Genomic DNA, 19331 nt, shown 5'->3' with positions numbered 1-19331 from the left:
AATACTGAAAAAAATCATACATCATGATCAAGTGGGATTTATTCTGGGGAGGCAAGGATTGTACAACATTCTTAAATCAATTAATGTGATTCACCACATAAAAAAAAGGAAGGAAAAAAACTACATGATAATTTCAGTCAATGCAGAAAAAGCATTTGATAAAATTCAGCACCCATTTATGATCAAAACTCTTAGCAAAGTGGGAATACAGGAAACATACCTCAACATGATAAAGGCCATCTGTGACAAACCCACAGCCAACATTATAATTTTTTTTTTTTTTCATTTTTCTGAAGCTGGAAACAGGGAGAGACAGTCAGACAGACTCCCGCATGCGCCCGACTGGGATCCACCCGGCACGCCCACCATGGGGCGACGCTCTGCCCACCAGGGGGCGATGCTCTGCCCATCCTGGGCGTCGCCATATTGCGACCAGAGCCACTCTAGCGCCTGAGGCAGAGGCCACAGAACCATCCCCAGCACCCGGGCCATCTTTGCTCCAATGGAGCCTTGGCTGCGGGAGGGGAAGAGAGAGACAGAGAGGAAAGCGCGGCAGAGGGGTGGAGAAGCAAATGGGCGCTTCTCCTATGTGCCCTGGCCGGGAATCGAACCCGGGTCCTCCGCACGCTAGGCCGACGCTCTACCGCTGAGCCAACCGGCCAGGGCCAACATTATAATTAATGGACAAAAATTAAAAGCAATTCCCCTAAAATCAGGAACAAGGCAGGGGTGCCCCCTTTCACCACTCTTATTCAACATAGTCCTGGAATTCCTAGCTACAGCAATCAGACAAGAAGAAAAATTCAAAGGCATCCAAATTGGAAAAGAAGAAGTAAGTAACACTATCATTATTTGCAGATGATATGAAACTGTATATAGAAAACAATATAGTCTCAGTCAAAAAATGACTGGACCTAATAAACAAATTCAGCAAGGTGGCAGGATATAAAATTAATACACAGAAATCAGAGGTATTTTTATACACAAACAATAAACTGTCACAAAGAGAAATTAAGGAAACAATCCCCTTCACTATTGTAACCAAAAAACTAAAGTACCTAGGAGTAAATTTAACCAAGGAGGTTAAAAATACTTGTACGCAGAAAATTATAAAATATTGATAAAAGAAATCAAGGAAGACACAAACAAGTGGAAGCATATACTGTGCTCATGGTTAGGAAGAATAAACATATTTAAAATGTCTATATTGCCCAAAGCAATGTGTAAATTCAATGCAATACCAATTAAAATACAAATAACATACTTCAAAGATATAAAACACATATTCCAAAAATTTATATGGAACCAAAAAAGAACACGAATAGCTTCGCAATCTTGAAAAAGAAAAAAAAAGTGGGAGGTATCACACTTCCTGATATCAAGTTATACTACAAGTCCATTGTACTCAAAACAGCCTGGTACTGGCATAAGAACAGCCATATAGATCAATGGAAGAGAACAGAGAACCCAAAAATAAATCCACATTTTTATGGACAATTAATATTTGAAAAAGGAGGTAAGAGCATACAGTAGAGTAAAGACAGTCTCTTTTACAAATGGTGTAGGCAAAACTGGATAGCTACCTGTAAAAAAATGAAACTAGACCACCAACTTACACCATACACAAAAATAAACTCAAAATGGATAAAGGACTTAAATGTAAATCGTGAAACCGTAAGTATCCTAGAAGAAAACTTAGGCAGTAAGCTCACCGACATCTATCATTGCAGTATCTTTGCTGATTTATCTCCACAGGCAAATGAAATAAAAGATAGGATAAACAAATGAGACTATATCAAACTAAAAAGCTTTTGCACAACTAAAGACAATATGAACAGAATAAAAAGATAAACCACACAATGGGAGAACATATTCGACAATAAATCTGATAAGGGATTAATGACCAAAATTTATAAAGAACTTGTAAAACTCAACACCAAGAAGACAAACATTATCCAATCAAAAATGGGCACAAGAAATGAACAGACAGGTCTCCAAAGAGGACATACAGATGGCCAATAGACAAATTAAAAAAATGTTCAACATCACTAATCATTAGAGAAATGCAAATTAAAACCACAATGAGATACCACCTCACACCAGTCAGAATGGTGCTCATTAACGAAACAACACATGATAGGTGCTGGCGCAGATATGGAAAAAGGGACACCCCTCCTTCACTGCTGGTGGGAATGCAGACTGGTGCAGCCACTGTGGAAAACAGTATGGAGATTCCTCAAAAAATTAGAAATGGGGCCCTGGCCGGCTGGCTCAGTGGTAGAGCGTCGGCCTGGCGTGCGGGGGACCCGGGTTCGATTCCCGGCCAGGGCACATAGGAGAAGCGCCCATTTGCTTCTCCACCCCCACCCCCTCCTTCCTCTCTGTCTCTCTCTTCCCCTCCCACAGCCAAGGCTCCATTGGAGCAAAGATGGCCCAGGCGCTGGGGATGGCTCTTTGGCCTCTGCCCCAGGCGCTAGAGTGGCTCTGGTCACCGCAGAGCGATGCCCCGGAGGGGCAGAGCATCGCCCCCTGGTGGGCAGAGCGTTGCCCCTGGTGGGCGTGCCGGGTGGATCCCGGTCGGGCGAATGCGGGAGTCTGTCTGACTGTCTCTCCCCGTTTCCAGCTTCAGAAAAATACAAAAAAAAAAAAAAAAAAAGAAATGGAAATGCCCTTTGACCCAGCCATCCCACTTATAGGAATATATCCCAAGGACACCATATCACCAACTGAAAAAAAGAAATGCACCCCCATGTTTATGGTAGCATTGTTCACAATATCGAAGATCTGGAAACAGCCCAAGTGTCCATCAATGTACGAGTGGATTAAAAAGCAGTGGTACATATATACAATGGAATACTATGGGGCTATGAAAAAGAAGGAATTATTACCTTTTGCAACAATATGGAGGGACCTGGAAACTATTTTGTTGAGTGAAATAAGCCAGGCAGAGAAAGAAAAATATCATATGACCTCACTCATTTGAGGAATCCAAGGAATAATGTGAACTGAGGAACGGAATAGAGACAGAGGAGGGATCAAAGGGACCAGAGGAAAAGAGGACAGAGGGAAAGGGGATGATAGGATGGGATAAACCTGAACAGAAAGGGGAGGGCGCTTTAGGGAGGGGGCAAGGAAGAGGTTGAGGGGAACGGGAGGAGGGGAGATGCATTCGGGGTGGCCCTAGAATCTATGTAAACACAAAATGGCCTTTTAGTTGTATAGCCAAAGACATTTAGTATCTTCTGGTTCCTTAACATGTCGTACCATTTTATAAGAGGAATATTATTTTTTTTAATTGTTTGGCAAAACTTTTGACAAAGTACCTTCTAAAGGAGCCAAAGATTATAAAGATAATGTTAACACTACAGGGATCATTTTTTCCCAGACAAAATGAAGTATGAATTTGTCATGTTAAATTGAAATGAGTAACAAAATGTATCCCCTTCCAGTTTACCTTTTTTGAGTTTTAGAGAATTGAAAGTTTTATTTTATTATATTTTAAAATAATTTCTACATGTGATCTGCGAGACTGACTGTAATTCCAGTGTTTAATTTTCCATGGACAGACTTGATAAACTGGACACCTTGCAGCAGGATTACCCCAATTATAGTGTCAGGATTTTAGCTGTACCAAAGGCCTTTATGTGCTGCACATAATTTGTATGAAGTTTTATATGTGCACATTGGGTACATAAACAGTTCTCCATTTTTCTAAGAAAATGCAATAAATGTAGCATCATGAATAAATATAACTTTTATAATCCTTAAAAAAACTCCACAATTAATTAAATTTAAAAAAATAAAGAAGAAAAAATATCAAAAAAAGTAAAAAATATAAAAATTTCTCCTAAGAATCAAAGGAAATGAATCTTTAATTTCTGAACCATCTGATTCAAAATCTTACTGACTTTAGAGTGTACCATGAACAGTTCTAAGGTGAGTTCTCTTTTTTCTTTCCATTTTGAAGAATGGTTGTGCCCACCTCTAGCTGCTGAGAGCTCTCTCTTCTGCTTGCTTCCATAGTTGATGGCCAGCTTCTGGCCATACTCGTCACCATACCAGACTAGCAGCTCACAGTCTGGCCTGATGACCTGGCAGGTTCGGTAGAAAATCTGCCTGCGATACTGAAAGGCCACCAGGTTCTGCTCTTCATCATCCCGGGCAAAGTTCACATACCTGGGATTGAGGCAGGTGAAAGAAAAGAAACACACAGGTGATGAGTTCCTATTACCTCTCAGATACAAGTCCAGCTCTGCACCTGACACTCAGGCTCTGATGTCGCCCACACCCACAGTGCTCCCGGAGAACCTTCTGTTCAATGTCTGAGCCTGTCACAATGTCATACTACTTCCTATCTCCAGGTCCTGCTTACAGTGATCATCCTGCCTAATACCATTTTCCAAAGCCAATTCCAGATGTAACCTCCACCCTGATTGGCCATAAAACCCAGTGACCTCTAGCTTCTCTAAACTAACTCAGGTCCTGTTTATATCACAGAACTTGCTACTTGATATTGGACTCTGTGTCTAGATTAGTTCACATCATTCAATACTCTGTGCAAATTCATCTTATTTTGAGAGGCCTTTCTCCATTCTCCTCACATTTTATTTAGGTAGCATTTGATGCCTCACCCAGGTTCCCATAAAAACCTGGAGGTCTCCCTGCCCCACCGAATTAGAAGTGGAGAGGCAGACAGACAGAATCCTGCATGTGCCCGACTGGGATCCACCTGGCATGCCCACCGGGGGTGATGCTCTGCCCATCTGGGGCGTTGCTCCGCTGCAACTTGAGCCATTCAATTGCCTGAGGCAAAGGCCATGGAGCCATCCTCAGTGCTGGGGCCTACTTTGCTCCAATATAGCCTTGGCTGCGGGAGGGGAAGAGAGAGATAGAAATAAAGGAGAGGGGGAGGGGTGGAGAAGCAGATGAGCACTTCTGTGTGCCCTGGCTGGGAATCAAACCATGGACTTCCACGGTCGGACTGACGCTCTACCTCTGATCCAACTGACCAAGACTTGGAAATCTCTTTGTCTTAGCAAAATCATAAAAAACAATAATAGCTTATTCACATTCTGTAGCCTCTGATAAAAGAGCCCCTCAGGGAAGTGGCCCATGATCATTGCTCTGCAGGCTTCAGAACTCAGTTCTAGTTAGAAGTGAGGCTGGGATAATTTGCTGCCCTCACAGTTTTAGGCTATCCTTGGTTTAGGTATCCTGGCACTGTGCACTTCTCAAAAAATAGAAAAATTATAGTTAAACATTTCTAAAATCAATTGTTTTACTCTTTCTCCAATTAGTCCTCCATAAGAAGATGATCTCCATATGATCTAAGTAATGAATACCTTCCTCTAAACTGGAATATAGGAAGGGCTTAAATAATGTTCATTACATTAATTAAAGTGTAATCCAGGTTATCAAAATTTTTTTCCAGTGCCTAAATTTTGTCCTGCATAGAGAATTATATTTTGAGGACATATACTATATTTTTATCTCCTTTTTCCACTAAATACCTCTTGCTTTGAGAGAGCACCAAATGGAGAAAAAAGAGGAACAGAGGATTGAGGGAGACCGCTGAGGGAGACATGATGAGAAGGAAAGATGTATGGGCCTGAGAGGGATAATTGTTCTCTGTGACTCCCAGAAACTTCTTGGCCTTACCTCATCCAGTTGGCCCAGGATTCATCCTTCCCATCCACATACTCATGACAGTTTCTCCCTTTGGTGATCTGTGTTTTAGAAAGAAAATATAAAGGCTTTTTATAGATGTGGAGGTAATAGAAGAATTATTTTACTCTACTGTCAACAAAGCTCTTTCAGCTTGCATGCATTGCCACTCATGACCACATGATATTTTTCTTTACTCATTACATCTGAGTTGACCTGTCCACTTAGGGCTGGGAGGAGGCATTCCTTTGTGTCTGTACCACTTTGCTCCCACTTAACCTGTAATCCTCAGCAGGAGCTCCATGGTCTACAAAGTCCACTCAGTACCCAGAGCTAACCATATTGTCTCCATCCATGTCCTAGCATGTAGAAAGACAGGTCCCACCAAGCCATGGGAGGGATGTGGGAAGCCACAAGACAGGGGAAGAGGTAAATACTTCTCACCTGCCAGGAGTATCCGTTGTTGCCTGCCTCTTCATCTTCTGTGATCTGGCCCTTATAAGGGCCAAAGTGTAGACCCACTGGCAGAGCAGATGCCTCATTCCACACTCCAAGACCAGCCTCAGGGATGCCCGATGGTCTGATTCTCAACCCAGGGGGCAGAGTGAGGGCTGCGTGGTTCGGATGCCCCTTATCCACTGTGCTGTCTTTTACAAATGTAGGGGGCCCATGCACATCACAACTGTCAATGAAGAAGTTCTGACAGTTCTCACAATCTGGGGGTGAGAGCAACAGGGATTAGGGAAGGTGTAGTGCATGTTCCTGGACATATAGAGCTTCAGAGAGAGCCCAGGCACTCACATCATTGAGCCTCAATTCTGCAGTGCAAGTCCCTAGGGGTACAGAATGCTCTAAGGGCCAAGATGAAATTATTGTATGAAGACATAACATGCTTTGTGAGGGTCACTTACAGAGGTAGTCATCATCCTGGGGCTCGCTGACCTCTTGGTACACTTGGCCTTTTCTTTTTCGTAGGTTATAGATCTTTACTTCAGTCTCCTTTCTCCTGGTTCTAAGTTGGAGAAGAGTGAGTTTGGTGGAGTCTGCAGTGTTAGTCTCTATTTTGTCAGAACACACACAATCTCCTCCCATCAAATTATCACCTGTCCTTCTATATACTCTGGTATATATATTTTTTTGTCAACTATTGGCTCAGAGAGCCTCTATAATAGTAATCCTGTACACTGACTACAGATGGCCAATTCAATTTTTGATTCTAGATCTTTCCATTATGAAGTATAACTTACCAACATTTAGTTATTCATAAAAGATTTATTAAGGGCACAGTATATGTAAGGTATTGAGGAAAGGCCTGGTATACAACACCAACAGTGTATGGTCGCTATTATCAGAGATGTATTTATTGGACAACTGGTATGTGCAGTTCTTTTACATTGAATTTATGCCCTAGCCAGTAGCTCAGTGGATAGAGTGTTGGCCTAGTGTATGTTTCGGCTTTGGTTCCAATCAGGATACTTAGGAGAAGTGACCATCTTCTTGTCTACCTCTCTCTCTCCCTTCTTTTCCTGCAGCCAGTGGCTCAATTGGTTCTAGCATTGGCCCTGGGCACTGAGGACGGCTCAGTTAGCTGGAGCACATCATCCTGAGGTGCTAAGAAACAGCTCAGTACTCGAGAATTGGGGTTGCTGAGTAGATCCTGGTAAGAGTGCATATGGGAGTCAGCCTCACTATCTCCCCTCGTCTTACCTAAAAAATAAATAAATACATACACAAATAAATAAATTGAATTGAATATTGTCAAAGGATATATGCACGTATCTTTACCTTACACATTAGCATTCAAGAGCTCAGAGAATCTGTAAGATTTGCCCAAAGCTCCAGTGCTAAATTCACTCTCAGTTTAGTAGAGCTTAAATCCAGGCCTATCCAAAGTCCACCCCACATACCTAGGCCATACTTATTAGCCTTTCTAGAGGACTCAGAGGAACTGAAATCTACAAATAATTTTTCTCTTACCCAATTTTCACCTAGAGTGTTTTCCAGAGGGTTTTGCTTCTCCAGAATGGACTGTAATGCTGAGGACCCAGGTTTGAAACCCCGAGGCTGCCACCAGCTTCAGTGCAGGCTAATCTGGCTTTTGTGCAGGCTCACCAGCTTGAGTGTGGGATTATAAGTATGACCCCATGGTTGCTGGCCCAGTCCAAGGTAGCTGGCTTGAGCAAGGAGTCACTCACTCTGCTGTAGCCTCCCAGTCAAGGCACATATGAGAAAGCAATCAATGAACAACTAAGGAGCTGCAATGAAGAATTGATGCTTCTCATCTCTCTCCATTTGAGCCAGTCTGTCCCTGTCTGTCCCTCCTTCTCTCTCTATCTCTCACTAAAATAAAAAAGAAAAAAATGGCTATTTATGTCAAAAATATAGTAAAGGTCACTTAACTGGGCAGAAAGTCCATTTCTTTAACATAATACTTTCTCCTTTCTGTCTTCTTTTTTTTAAAATTTTTAAAAATTTTGCCTAGCCTGTGATGGCACAGTGGATACAGCAGTGACCTGGAACACTAAAGTCACCAGTTTGTAACCCCAGGCTTGCCTGGTCAGGGCACATACAAGAAGCAACTACTACAAGTTGATGCTTTCTGCTCCTCTGCCTCCTCCTTCTTTCTCTCTCTCACTCTTCTCTCTGAAATCAATAAATTAAATATTTTTATTGACTTTAGAGAGAGAGAGGAGGAAAGAGAGTGAGAGAAAAACATTAATTTGTTGTTGCACTCATTTATGCAACTAGTAGTTGATTATTCTTTCTTTTTTCTTTTGTTTTTAGCTAGAGAGACAGACAGACAGGAAGGGAGAGAGATGATTAGCATCAACTTACAGCTGCAGCATCTTGGTTGTTCATTGATTGCTTTCTCATACGTGCCTTGACCAGGGGACTCTAGCTCAGCCAGTGACCTCTTGCTCAAACCTGCAACCTTGGGCTCAAGTCAGTGACCATGGGGTCACATCCACGATTTCACGCTCAAGCCAGCAACCCCACACTCAAACTGGTGAACCCATCCTTAAGCCACAACCTTGGGGTTTGGAACCTGAGTCCTCATCGTCCCAGGTTGATGCTCTATCCTCTGTGCTACCACCTGGTCAGGCTTCAGTGGTTGATTATTATATGGGCCTTGACTGGACTTCAAACCCACAACCTTGGTGTATAGGGACGACTCTCTAACAAATTAAGCAACTTGGCCAGGACTCCTTTCTGTCTTCTTGTTTCAGCATAGCCTTGTCCAGTCTAATGATACAGTGACCACCTTGCCTCCTTTCCTTCTTATCCCTTCACCTTTACACATTTGGCCGTCCTTGCCCTTCCTTAATCATCAGAGTCTGGTCAGCACCAAACAGTCTTGGGAACACAGCCTCAGGTCTGTGGACCACAGAAACCATTTGGGTCAAGTTAGAGATTACATCTGGACTTCAGCTGTGTTTCAATGCTAGACCCATGAACGCAGAAGGACCTTACTGACCACACCCTCATGAAACCAGACACACTGAAGAGATGGCTGACATGGGGCCTGATACAATGGTCCCTATCCTGGCCCACAACCCCAGCTGACTTAATCACCATGATTAATTCTTTCCTGTCTGCAATGTGGCAGGCACCACCCAGGTAGTCCTGTCCTGGAGCACTGCTCACCGGCCAGACCTTCCTCCTCCTCTTGTGATAATGAGTTGTTTCTTACGTGCTTTTATACTTTTATATTGTTCTTGCTCATAACACATCTATAAATATAATTATTTACATATGGAAGCAGTGTAGTAAATCACCCCTTACTGCACAAGGCACTGTTTGCATCTCGCTTGTTTGCTAAAGGCAAGCTCTGTCCCTCGTTAGCTGTTGAGACACCGGGGACCTGACCCCGGGTGGGTTTCTAAAGGGCAGCACCGTGCGTGCGACCCCTCACCTCGCTGCCTTCGAGTCCATTCTTCATGCGAGTCCTCAGTGTCGTCCGCCGGGGGTCTGGTGTTCTGCCCGGGGTGAACCAGGAAAGCGGTCAGAGGTGCTCTGAGGCCTGGGGAGAAACAAAATCGTGGTCCGCAAAGCGAAGCGCTTGAAGGAGCAGCCCCGACACTCGGCCGCCGCCTGTGCCGCCCGCGGTCCCCGCCCGGTTCCCGCACCCCCATCCCCGCCCGGTCCCCGGGCCCCGTCACCTGTGCGCAGCAACGCGTCCGAGTTCCTCTCCACCTTGCGGCATCGGCGTCATCCCCTAGTCGCCCATGGCGGCCACTCCTCCCGGAAGTAGTCGCGGATGTTCCTGATTGCGCGGGGGTCTGGGGGGGGTTGGGGAGATGCGGCCACGTGACCCCCGCGCAGTGGCCGTAGGAACCTCCCTCGCCCGCTGGGTCCAGGCTGCCCCCACCCCGCCGGGTCCTTTGCACCGCCCCGCACGCTCAGTCCCCACATGCCTGCGTGGGAGACGGCGCTCAGGCTCACTGCTTGGCCCACGGGCGCGCATTTGCGTTGGGGCTTCCCAAGAGGGGACACGTGAGGCCAGCCCCCGGGATGCAAGGACGGGCCAGGCCGGGGACTCCAGCCAAGTCAGTGACCCCCTTGTCAAGCCAGCGACTTGGGCTTTAAGCCAGTGACCTTTTAGTTTAACCGGAGCCCACTGGGTCATGTCTATGATCCCACGCTTAAGCTGGTGAGTACGCGCTCCCGCCGGATGAGCTTATTACATTTTCTTGTTGTTCAAGCGCTCTCTTGAGTTCCTCTATTCTACTCTCAAGTTTATCGAACATCGTTATGACTGTTTGCTTTGAATTCTTTATCTGTTCTATTGCCCATCTCCATTTCATTAGGATATTTCTCTGGAGTTTTTTTCTTGTTCCTTCATTTGGGGCAGTGGTAGTCAACCTGGTCCCTACCTCCCACCAGTGGGCGTTCCAGCTTTCCTGGTGGGCGGTAGCGGAGCAACCAAACGGCGCTGTGATGACATAGTTTTAAGTATAGTAAGTTGTTTTATAAAGATTTATTCTGCCAAACTTAGCGAAAATCCGACATAAAGTACTTGGTAAGTAATTATTATTACATGCTTTAACTTGCTGTAACTCTGCTTTATACATTTCATAAAGTAAAGTACTTTCCTACTTTATAAATCACCATTACTGTGGAACCAGTGGGCAGTTAGAAAATTTTGCTACTAACAGAGATACAAAAGTGGGCAGTAGGTATAAAAAGGTTGACTACTCCTGATTTGGGGGTATATTCTTCTGACTCCCCATTTTGTTTGACTTTCTGTTTTTGTTCCTTTGAGTTGAATGGAAAAAGTTGATAAAAAGTTACACCTTTTATCCTGGTGTAAAAGGGGCTGCGTGGTGTGTGCTCTGCGCGTCCTGTTTTAATTATCTGTTGTCAGAGCACAGTCTGCGCTGGGTTACCTGATTGCTTTCTTGTATCTCACCCCCCCCATTAGATCCACCCTTTGTCCTGGTGGGGTAACCTGGGTTCACACACAGCCTTAATATCTTCATTCTTCACCTTCTTGGGGCTTGGCAGCCCTGTGCACATGCACAGCATTGCCCCCCTCACTCCACACTGGGCCACAAGGTTTTGCTAGCTTTTTGCTTTCTTGGGTAGAGCAGCCCAACCAGTGCGTGCAGCAGTGCCCCCCCCAAATCTCTGCACTTTCTCTGATCAGGCAGTCCTGTGTGCAGACCATAGTCCATTTGCTGGCTCCCCGGTTTCCAGGAGGGGTAATGCCAGTAGTGACCCACTATCTCTGCACTTTCTCTGGGTCAAATAGTCCTGCAGCTGGTACCAGAACATTTCCCAGCTCTGCACTCTCTCTAGGTGGGGGAGGCCCACATGCACATGCAGCTCAGTGGGCAAAGTGTCACCCTGCCATACCTACCTACCTGCTGGGTCGGTATCTGGGAAGAGGAGCTCTCTTTATACAAGCTACACTGCCCCATGATTCTGTTGTATTTAGTTCCAGGAGGGGTGGCTGGGGATGTGCTGCAGCACCCTGCAGGTGGCCATAGAGCAGGGGTCCCCAAACTATGGCCCGCGGGCTGCATGCGGCCCCTGAGGCCATTTATCCAGCCCCCTCCGCACTTCCGGAAGGGGCACCTCTTTCATTGGTGGTCAGTGAGAGGAGCACATTGACCATCTCATTAGCCAAAAGCAGGCCCATAGTTCCCATTGAAATACTGGTCAGTTTGTTGATTTAAATTTACTTGTTCTTTAAATTAAATATTGTATTTGTTCCCGTTTTGTTTTTTTACTTTAAAATAAGATATGTGCAGTGTGCATAGGGATTTGTTCATAGTTGTGTTTTTTTTTATAGTCTGGCCCTCCAATGGTCTGAGGGACAGTGAACTGGTCTCCTGTGTAAAAAGTTTGGAGACCCCTGCCATAGAGCCTGGATGGAGCTCCTGTCTTCTATCCACGTGCCTGGGAGGTGTAACCAGTGGTGCTCACTGGTCTTTTGTGTCCTGAGCTGATCCTTCACCTCCTGCAGAGCTCTCATGGTCCCTCAGCCTTCTCTGTGCATCCTCTCTCTCTCTTTCTCTCTCTCTCTCGCTTGTAGTGCAGAAGCTGTTTAATTGTTTCTCAGTTGTCTTTCAGGAGGAATTGTTCTAAGCAAAGGGGTGCATTGGATGTGTTTTGGGGAGGGTGCAAGCTCAGCGTCCACATGTGACATTATCTTGGACCCACTGGAGAGTTCTTAAATAAAGTCTGATATTGGCTGCAGCAACAGGCTTCTGCTCTGATACGCTCTTATTCCTCATATTCAAATATTTATACAATTTTTGAGACATTGGTTGTCTCTCTGACATAAATTAGTTTTTGAATCCAAGGAAGAGTAGTTTATTTTCACCTTCTTTAGTTTTTTTCTTTTGTGAGGATGGGCACGAAAATTTCCAAGCTTCTTACTTGTAGGACCAGAAACTGGAACTCTTGAATTAATTGCTCTTTATCTCTTGGCTTCCTGTTCCCTATTTGTAAAATGAAGGGATCAGATCACTCCATGGTGCCTAAACTCTCCTCTAGCTCCAGCATTCTGTTCATTCCATAAACACTGACTTGCGTGAGTGACAGTGCCAATTTGTGACATTTGCTACCATTCTACAGGTAGACCTGCAGGTGGACAAAGAGAAGCACATTTTTTTTCCGAGTCTTCCCTTGATTATGTTTATCAAATCCAGGAAATTCAGGAGTCTAAGAAATTCAACACTGTGGAGACAGTAAGTTCCATGCATAATTTAATGCTGTAAAGTATTTTCTGAATGCTTAGTAAATGTGGAGAACTTTTATTATAAACTTGGGATCTCAAAGAATGTGAACGTGTATAATTGTGATGTATCTCTCTCTTTTCTCGACCATTTTTTCTCTCTAGCTATGATTTGTTTTTCTCTTTATTTCTTCCTCTTTTCCTCTTTCCCTCCCTGGATTTCTCTATCACCCTCCTTTTCATCTTGTTTTCATTCTTTCCTTCCTGCCATGCTTTCATAAAGCCTTTGAAAGTGCCCATCATATACCAGGCAGTGTGCTAAGAACTCATGTCCCTGAAGTCAATGACTTCCCATTCCACTATTTTTATTTCTGTCTTTTTAACTTTTTAAAATTTAAATATTTTTAATTTATTATAAAATATAGCCTGACCAGGTGGTGGCGCAGTGGATAGAGCGTCGGACTGGGATGCAGAAGGACCCAGGTTAGAGACCCTGAGGTCGCCAGCTTGAGCACAGGCTCATCTGGCTTGAGCCAAGCTTACCAGCTGAGACCCAAGGTCGCTGGCTTGAGCAAGGGGTTACTTGGTCTGCTGAAGGCCCATATGAGAAAGCAATCAATGAACAACTAAGGAGTCCCAACAAAAAACTAATGATTGATGCTTCTCATCTCTCTCTGTTCCAGTCTGTCCCTATCTATCCCTCTCTCTGACTCTCTCTCTTTTCCTGTAAAAAAAAATGATGTGCTTTAATTTGACAAATATATTTAATTTTAACAACTCTTTTATTATAAAAAGTGTATTCTTATTGCAGAAATGCTAGAAAAAAATTATAAGAAAAACAAAACAACAAATTTCCCATACAGAGATATTTACTGTTAATATTATGATATTTTCTTCCCATATTCTCTGTGTACCTATTATATTTATCTATATATACTGAGGTAGATTGGGTGTGTGTACATCTGTGTGCATAGGTGTGCATTGCACAGGAGCATATCTCTCTGTGTCCCTGTGTATCTGTCATTTGTGTATATCTGTGTATGTATACAAATGAGTATTTATTCACTCATCCAATAAACACTTATTTTAATTGTGATGTCAGTTGGCAATGGGGGAAGGTCTCATGAGGAACTGGGTCCTGGGACTTTGGCTGGAACCACCTACACCCATGCCCACCAAAAATACAGCCCAGGACACTTGGTAAAAGAACGGCTGTCTGTTAGCTAATGAAATCTCTCCACGTCATATCAACCTGCCACCACCATTCCGACGCTGTAAGTTACCCTCCAGCGGGGGAAGCTGCGTGACTTTTCTGGCCCCTGTCTCGCAGACCAGTGACCCTCACCTGGGATTTGCTCTAAATAAAATTTCTGCTTGTCTACACTTGGTGGTTATGTCCCTCTTTCTTCCTCAGCGGAAAATACCTTACATTTGGTGCCAAAACCTGGGAGGAGCTTGAAGCTTGTGAGGGCTTCAAGCTTTAAATACCCTTTTCTTACAGGGTTCTAAATCAAATCCTCTCCTCTTTTCTTCCTGGAAGAACAGGACCTCCAACCTTCCACCCAGTTTTGGTACGTGGTATGGTAAGTCCCCTGCCTCCAGTGTCCCCTCAGTTCTTTCTGCCTCCGAGACTCTCTCGGTCCATAATCGCAGCTGCCTCAGGAACCTCCTATCTGTTCCCACTGCATGTGTGGCCGTGGAGATGTCCCGGACACTCCACTCTACCTGACTGTCCTGTGGCCAGAGATTGAGTTGTGGAACACCAATCCTCATCTCTGATCACTCCGAGGCTGAGGGTGGCCATGGGGGCCCAGGAATCTAAACCTGACTCAGAAACACCCCAGGGATGCTTTATCCAGAATCTCTCAAACATTTATTTCTCCCTAAAGAAGAAGAAACTGATCATCTTCTCCACTGTGGCTGGGCCACAGAATCCACTGGATAATTGAAACAGGTGGCCTCCTGAAGGGACTTTCAACTTTAACATGCTCACCAATTTACAGAACTCTTGCTAGAGAACTGGGAAGTGGTCAGAGATCCCTTCCATTCAGGGCTCCTGGTATCTGCACTCCCGTCCTAATCTCTGTGCCGCCTCCTGTCTGGCACAGGTCCTCTTGGCCAGGGAAAGCTCTGCTCCTATCTTTCCTCCTATGCCAACCCCCAGCTCTCCTTCTCCTGCCTGACCCTGGGTGGCACCCCTCTCTCAGGACCCCTCTCTGGTCCCTCTGCAGACCTCTTCTTCAGGTCTCTTCCCTCCAGGAAGCCCCATCCCCTGCCGACCAGAGCCCCTCCCTCTCTGCTGTGTTCTTAAGCCCCTTCCCTGTCAGGTCACCCTCTGTCGGCCATTGGCCCCCACCCAGGTTTACAGGGCTCCTGACCCCACATATTCCCGGTCTTCTGGCAGGAAGGCCTGGCCCTCTCCTGCCTCTGGCTCTGGCGTTTTTGGCTGGAAATGGGTGCCGGGCTCCCCATGAGCCCCCTTCCTCTTATTCTCAACCTCTTTGAACTGGTTTATTATAGACCATTCCTAATCAATCACAACTTACCTGTCAACCCCCCTATTCTTGCAATATACCTCCCCTTTCTATCCTTACTCTGCCATCTTTACAGAGAACACATGGACCGGACCCTTCCTCCCATAGGGGGTCCAGATGAAGCACACCCAGCAGTCCCCCTCCATCCAGGAGACAGCGTTCTTCTGAGGGAGCTCCAGCCTGGCTCCCTAAAGCCCAGGTGGACAGGACCCCATACAGGAATACTGACTACTCCCACTGCAGCCAAGCTCCTGGGGCAAACACCTTGGTATCATGTTTCTCGCCTCAAGCTTGCCCCCATGCAGGACCACTGGCAGTTGGAACCACTGGGCCCCACCCGTCTCTGGCTCATGAAAAGTTGGGCCTTGCAGATCCTCCTGTTGCTCCTGTTCTTCACACAGGGAACCTGTCCTCAGAGTGCGTTAAAGCAGGGAGCAATGCTGTTACTCTATCAATGTGACTGGCCTGGTGGAAGGAAACATCAATGTTCTCAACCGTCTGCAAGAGAAACTGCACAAGAATCTCTCCTCCTACAACTCACTTAACTCCTGGTGGCAGCCACCCATCCTCACCTGGGCTGCCCCTGTCCTAGGTCCTCTTCTAGTTATCAGCATATTACTCATGGTTGCTCCTCTTTTTCCTAGATCCTTACCAGGCCACATCAGCGAGGTTTCTCGAGTCACGGTCAACCAGATGCCGCTACACCCATATACGCGACTCCCCTCAGAGCCACCACCTTCCAGCCTCCCTTCCCCACGACGCCCTAACCAGCAGGAAGTAGCCAGATGAATAGCGGTGCCCCTATCTAACATAAAAGGTCGAAATGTGAGGTCGGTTGGCAATGGGGGAAGGTCACAGGAGGAACCAAGTTTGGGGACTTAGGCTGGAACCACCCACACCCATGTGCACCAAAAGAAAGGGCCCAGGAGCACTTCGGACAAAGAACGACTGTCAGCCAATGAAATTTCACCACATCATATCAACCCGCCTCCACCATACCGATGCTATAAATTACCACTCCTCCCCCCATGGGAAGCTGCCTGACTTCTCTGGCCCCTGTCTTGTGGACCAGTGAACCCCTGGGATGCTCTCTAAATAAAGCTTTTGCTTGTCCACACTTGGTGACTATGTTCCTCTTTCTTCCTTGGTGGAAAATACCTTACAGTACTTCTGTTATGTGCCAGGCACTGTGCTCAACACATGGTTGCCTATAGTGAATGAGACAGACTCACTTTCTGTCTTTATGAATACTACACTGTCATGGGGTAGACAGAATGAAAAATATATATAAATAAAATAATTATAAGTTGTGACAAGCACTGGATTTGGCAGTGCAATGCATTTGGTCCCAGTTTTGATTGATCGTGGCAAGGTCCAATATCTCAGCTTCTCAGAAGGCAGAGCTGAGACATAAGTCTCAGTCCTTCAGCAATGCATGTTCTCAGCTATAAAACTGAGAAAATTTACAAGTGAGGAAACAAAGACCCTGGGAGGTGTTCTGTGACCAAAGGAGCCCAGCTTGTAAGTGGTGACCCAGGCTCAGATAAATTCTGGATGCCCCAGAGCTTAGGAGGTCTCTCAGTCTGGACTGCTGCCACAGCACAAGAAAAAGTGCATGTTAGGAAAGGGGACACTTTGTGCTAAACAATTAGAAATAGTGTTTATGCCCCTGACTGTCAAGAGCAAAGATAAGACTTCTGGTGTTGTCACCACAGCAGATAGGTTATTTTTAATTACCTCATCTTTTCTCTATTACAGCCCCCCCAAAAGACAATGACTTGCTCTCACCAGAGAGCTCAGTAGGTTAGAGCATCACACCCATACACTAATGTCATAGGATTGATCCTGGGTCAGGGCACATACAGAAACAGATTGATGTTTCTGACTATCTGTCTGTCTCCCCCCCTTCCTTTCTCTAACATTAATAATTAAAATTTTAAAAATAGAAAAAAATGATAATGGCTTTTTTTGTTGTTGAAGCTTAAATTGTATAGAGGAATGAATTATGTTTTTCAAAATCTCACCCCAAGAGGAAAAAAATTGGTAAGGTTGTAAAGTACCGTATTTCCCCATGTATAAGATGCCTCCCTGTATAAGATGCACCTTAATTTGGGGGCCCAAAGTTTGAGAAAAAGATAACAAATGTGAATAAGTGGGAAATGCAAGTTAAAAGCTACAACCACTGTATAAGACGCATCCAGTTTGTAGACCCCAAATTTTTCAAAACGGATGTCTTATGCATGGGGAAATACGGCATACACTCTTTAGATGTCTCTGTGAACATTTTTCTCTTTTACTTTCTCTGGATTTAATTTACTATCCTGGTTCCTAGTATGGGTGGAAAGGCTGTGTATTTTAAGGTTTTTTCCCACTAAAATGTATTTATCACTACATTTTGCCATAGGTTTTCTTATGTAGCTTTTGTTTTCATTTTAAAGTATTTTGTGATTTTGCCTGACCTGTGGTGGTGCAGTGGATAAAGCGTCGACCTGGAAATGCTGAGGTCGCCGGTTCAAAACCCTGGGCTTGCCTGGTCAAGGCACATATGGGAGTTGATGATTCTCCTCCCCCTGTCTCTCTCTGTCTCTCTGTCTCTCTCTCTCTCCCTCTCTCTCCTCTCTAAAATGAATAAATAAATTAAAAATTAAAAAAATAAACAACAAAAAAATAAAGTATTTTGTGATTTTGAGGGGGGGTTATTTAGGAGTGAATTTCTTAACTTAAAAAAGTAAGGGTTTTCTAGTTAGTTTCTATTACTGATTTATAGATTAAGTGTAATGACAAGAAACATGCTTTCTATCATTTCAAAGGTTTGAAGATTATTGCAACTTGCTTCACAGAACACACTGTATGGTCTCTGGTAAATGTGTTCCAAGCGCGCTTCTCTGCTGCCACCTCGTGTGCATCTTGGGAATAACACCTAGGTAAGAGTCACCAGAAAGTTATCTCCTCTGCTGCTATCTGAATGCATGAAGCCAGAAACTGTCAACCTACTTCTGCATCACGGATGTGTCTGTTCCCATTTCTTCACTTTGAATTTCTTTGCATGCTTCTGTTTTAGGCATGGCATGGGGTGGAAACGACGCGGGGGGGGGGGGTGGACTGCGAGGGGCATGGACAGTGCGGGGCGGGGCTCTTGGCTGGGCGCAGTGCGTGGGGCAGGGCTCCGGCTGTACACGGAGCAGGGGAGACAACGCAGTGCGGGCTGGCAGGGGCCCGCAATGCGCTGTACGAGCGGCGGGGACAACAAGGGGTGGGTGGGGCAGCGATGGCGCGGAAGGCCTGAGGCACAACGGTGTGGGGCAGGACGCGGGAGTGGCTGGTGCTGGCGGGGGCAGAACGGCTTGGGGCGTGGGCTGCAAGGGGCGTGGACAGCGAGAAGTAGGGCCCCTGGCATGGAACTGCGTGGGGCAAGGTGGACGGCGATGCGATGAAGAGGCAGGTGGGGCACCGGGGGGCAGGGTATATCAGGGGTCCCCAAACTACGGCCCGCAGGCCGCATGTGGCCCCCTGAGGCCATTTATCCGGCCCCTGCCGCACTTCTGGAAGGGGCACCTCTTTCATTGGTGGTCAGTGAGAGGAGCACATTGACCATCTCAGCCAAAAGCAGGCCCATATTTTCCATTGAAATACTGGTCGGTTTGTTGATTTAAATTTACTTGTTATTTATTTTAAATATTGTATTTGTTCCCATTTTGGTTTTTTTTTTACTTTAAAATAAGATATGTGCAGTGTGCATAGGGATTTGTTCATAGTTTTTTTTTTGTTTTTTTTTAATTTTTTTTATTTATTCATTTTAGAGAAGGGAGAGGGGGAGAGAGAGAGAGAGAGAGAGAGAGAGAGAGAGAGAAGAGAGGAGCAGAAAGCATCAACTCCCATATGTGCGTTGACCAGGCAAGCCCAGGGTTTTGAACCGGCGACCTCAGTGTTTTCAGGTTGACACTTTATCC

At 45.3% G+C, this 19331-nt stretch overlaps 1 protein-coding gene and 1 long non-coding RNA gene across 6 annotated transcripts in view; one reads left to right on the top strand and one right to left on the bottom strand.

Moving 5' to 3' along the window:
* The window catches only part of LOC136391045 (histone-lysine N-methyltransferase PRDM9-like), a 117900-nt gene extending 107996 nt beyond the window's left edge, over positions 1-9904 (bottom strand). For 2 of the 4 annotated variants that reach the window (XM_066362460.1, XM_066362635.1), the window contains exons 1-3: positions 9825-9904; positions 9578-9685; positions 6576-6676 (exon numbers count right to left, since the gene is read on the bottom strand). In XM_066362460.1, coding sequence (XP_066218557.1) covers positions 6576-6676; positions 9578-9597 — 121 coding nt within the window. In that variant the 5' untranslated portion in view covers positions 9598-9685; positions 9825-9904. Of the gene's footprint in view, positions 1-3982; positions 4177-5658; positions 5727-6108; positions 6381-6575; positions 6677-9577; positions 9789-9824 lie in introns of those variants that run through there. The other 2 variants (XM_066362925.1, XM_066362545.1) reach the window with 2 other exon arrangements.
* Positions 9905-10008: 104 nt separating this feature from the next.
* LOC136391411 (uncharacterized) lies at positions 10009-16482 on the top strand. Of its 2 annotated transcripts, none has more exons than XR_010748855.1 (4): positions 10009-10315; positions 12748-12860; positions 14349-14418; positions 16026-16482. It is a non-coding gene; the product is annotated as an uncharacterized lncRNA (long non-coding RNA). The 2 variants fall into 2 exon arrangements; XR_010748857.1 differs by having other exon boundaries at positions 14349-14430.
* The last annotated feature ends 2849 nt before the right edge of the window (positions 16483-19331 follow it).

The sequence above is a fragment of the Saccopteryx leptura genome, chromosome 1 (genome assembly GCF_036850995.1).
Source record: "Saccopteryx leptura isolate mSacLep1 chromosome 1, mSacLep1_pri_phased_curated, whole genome shotgun sequence".
NCBI lineage: Eukaryota > Metazoa > Chordata > Mammalia > Chiroptera > Emballonuridae > Saccopteryx > Saccopteryx leptura.
This window is presented reverse-complemented; position numbering and strand designations above follow the sequence as displayed.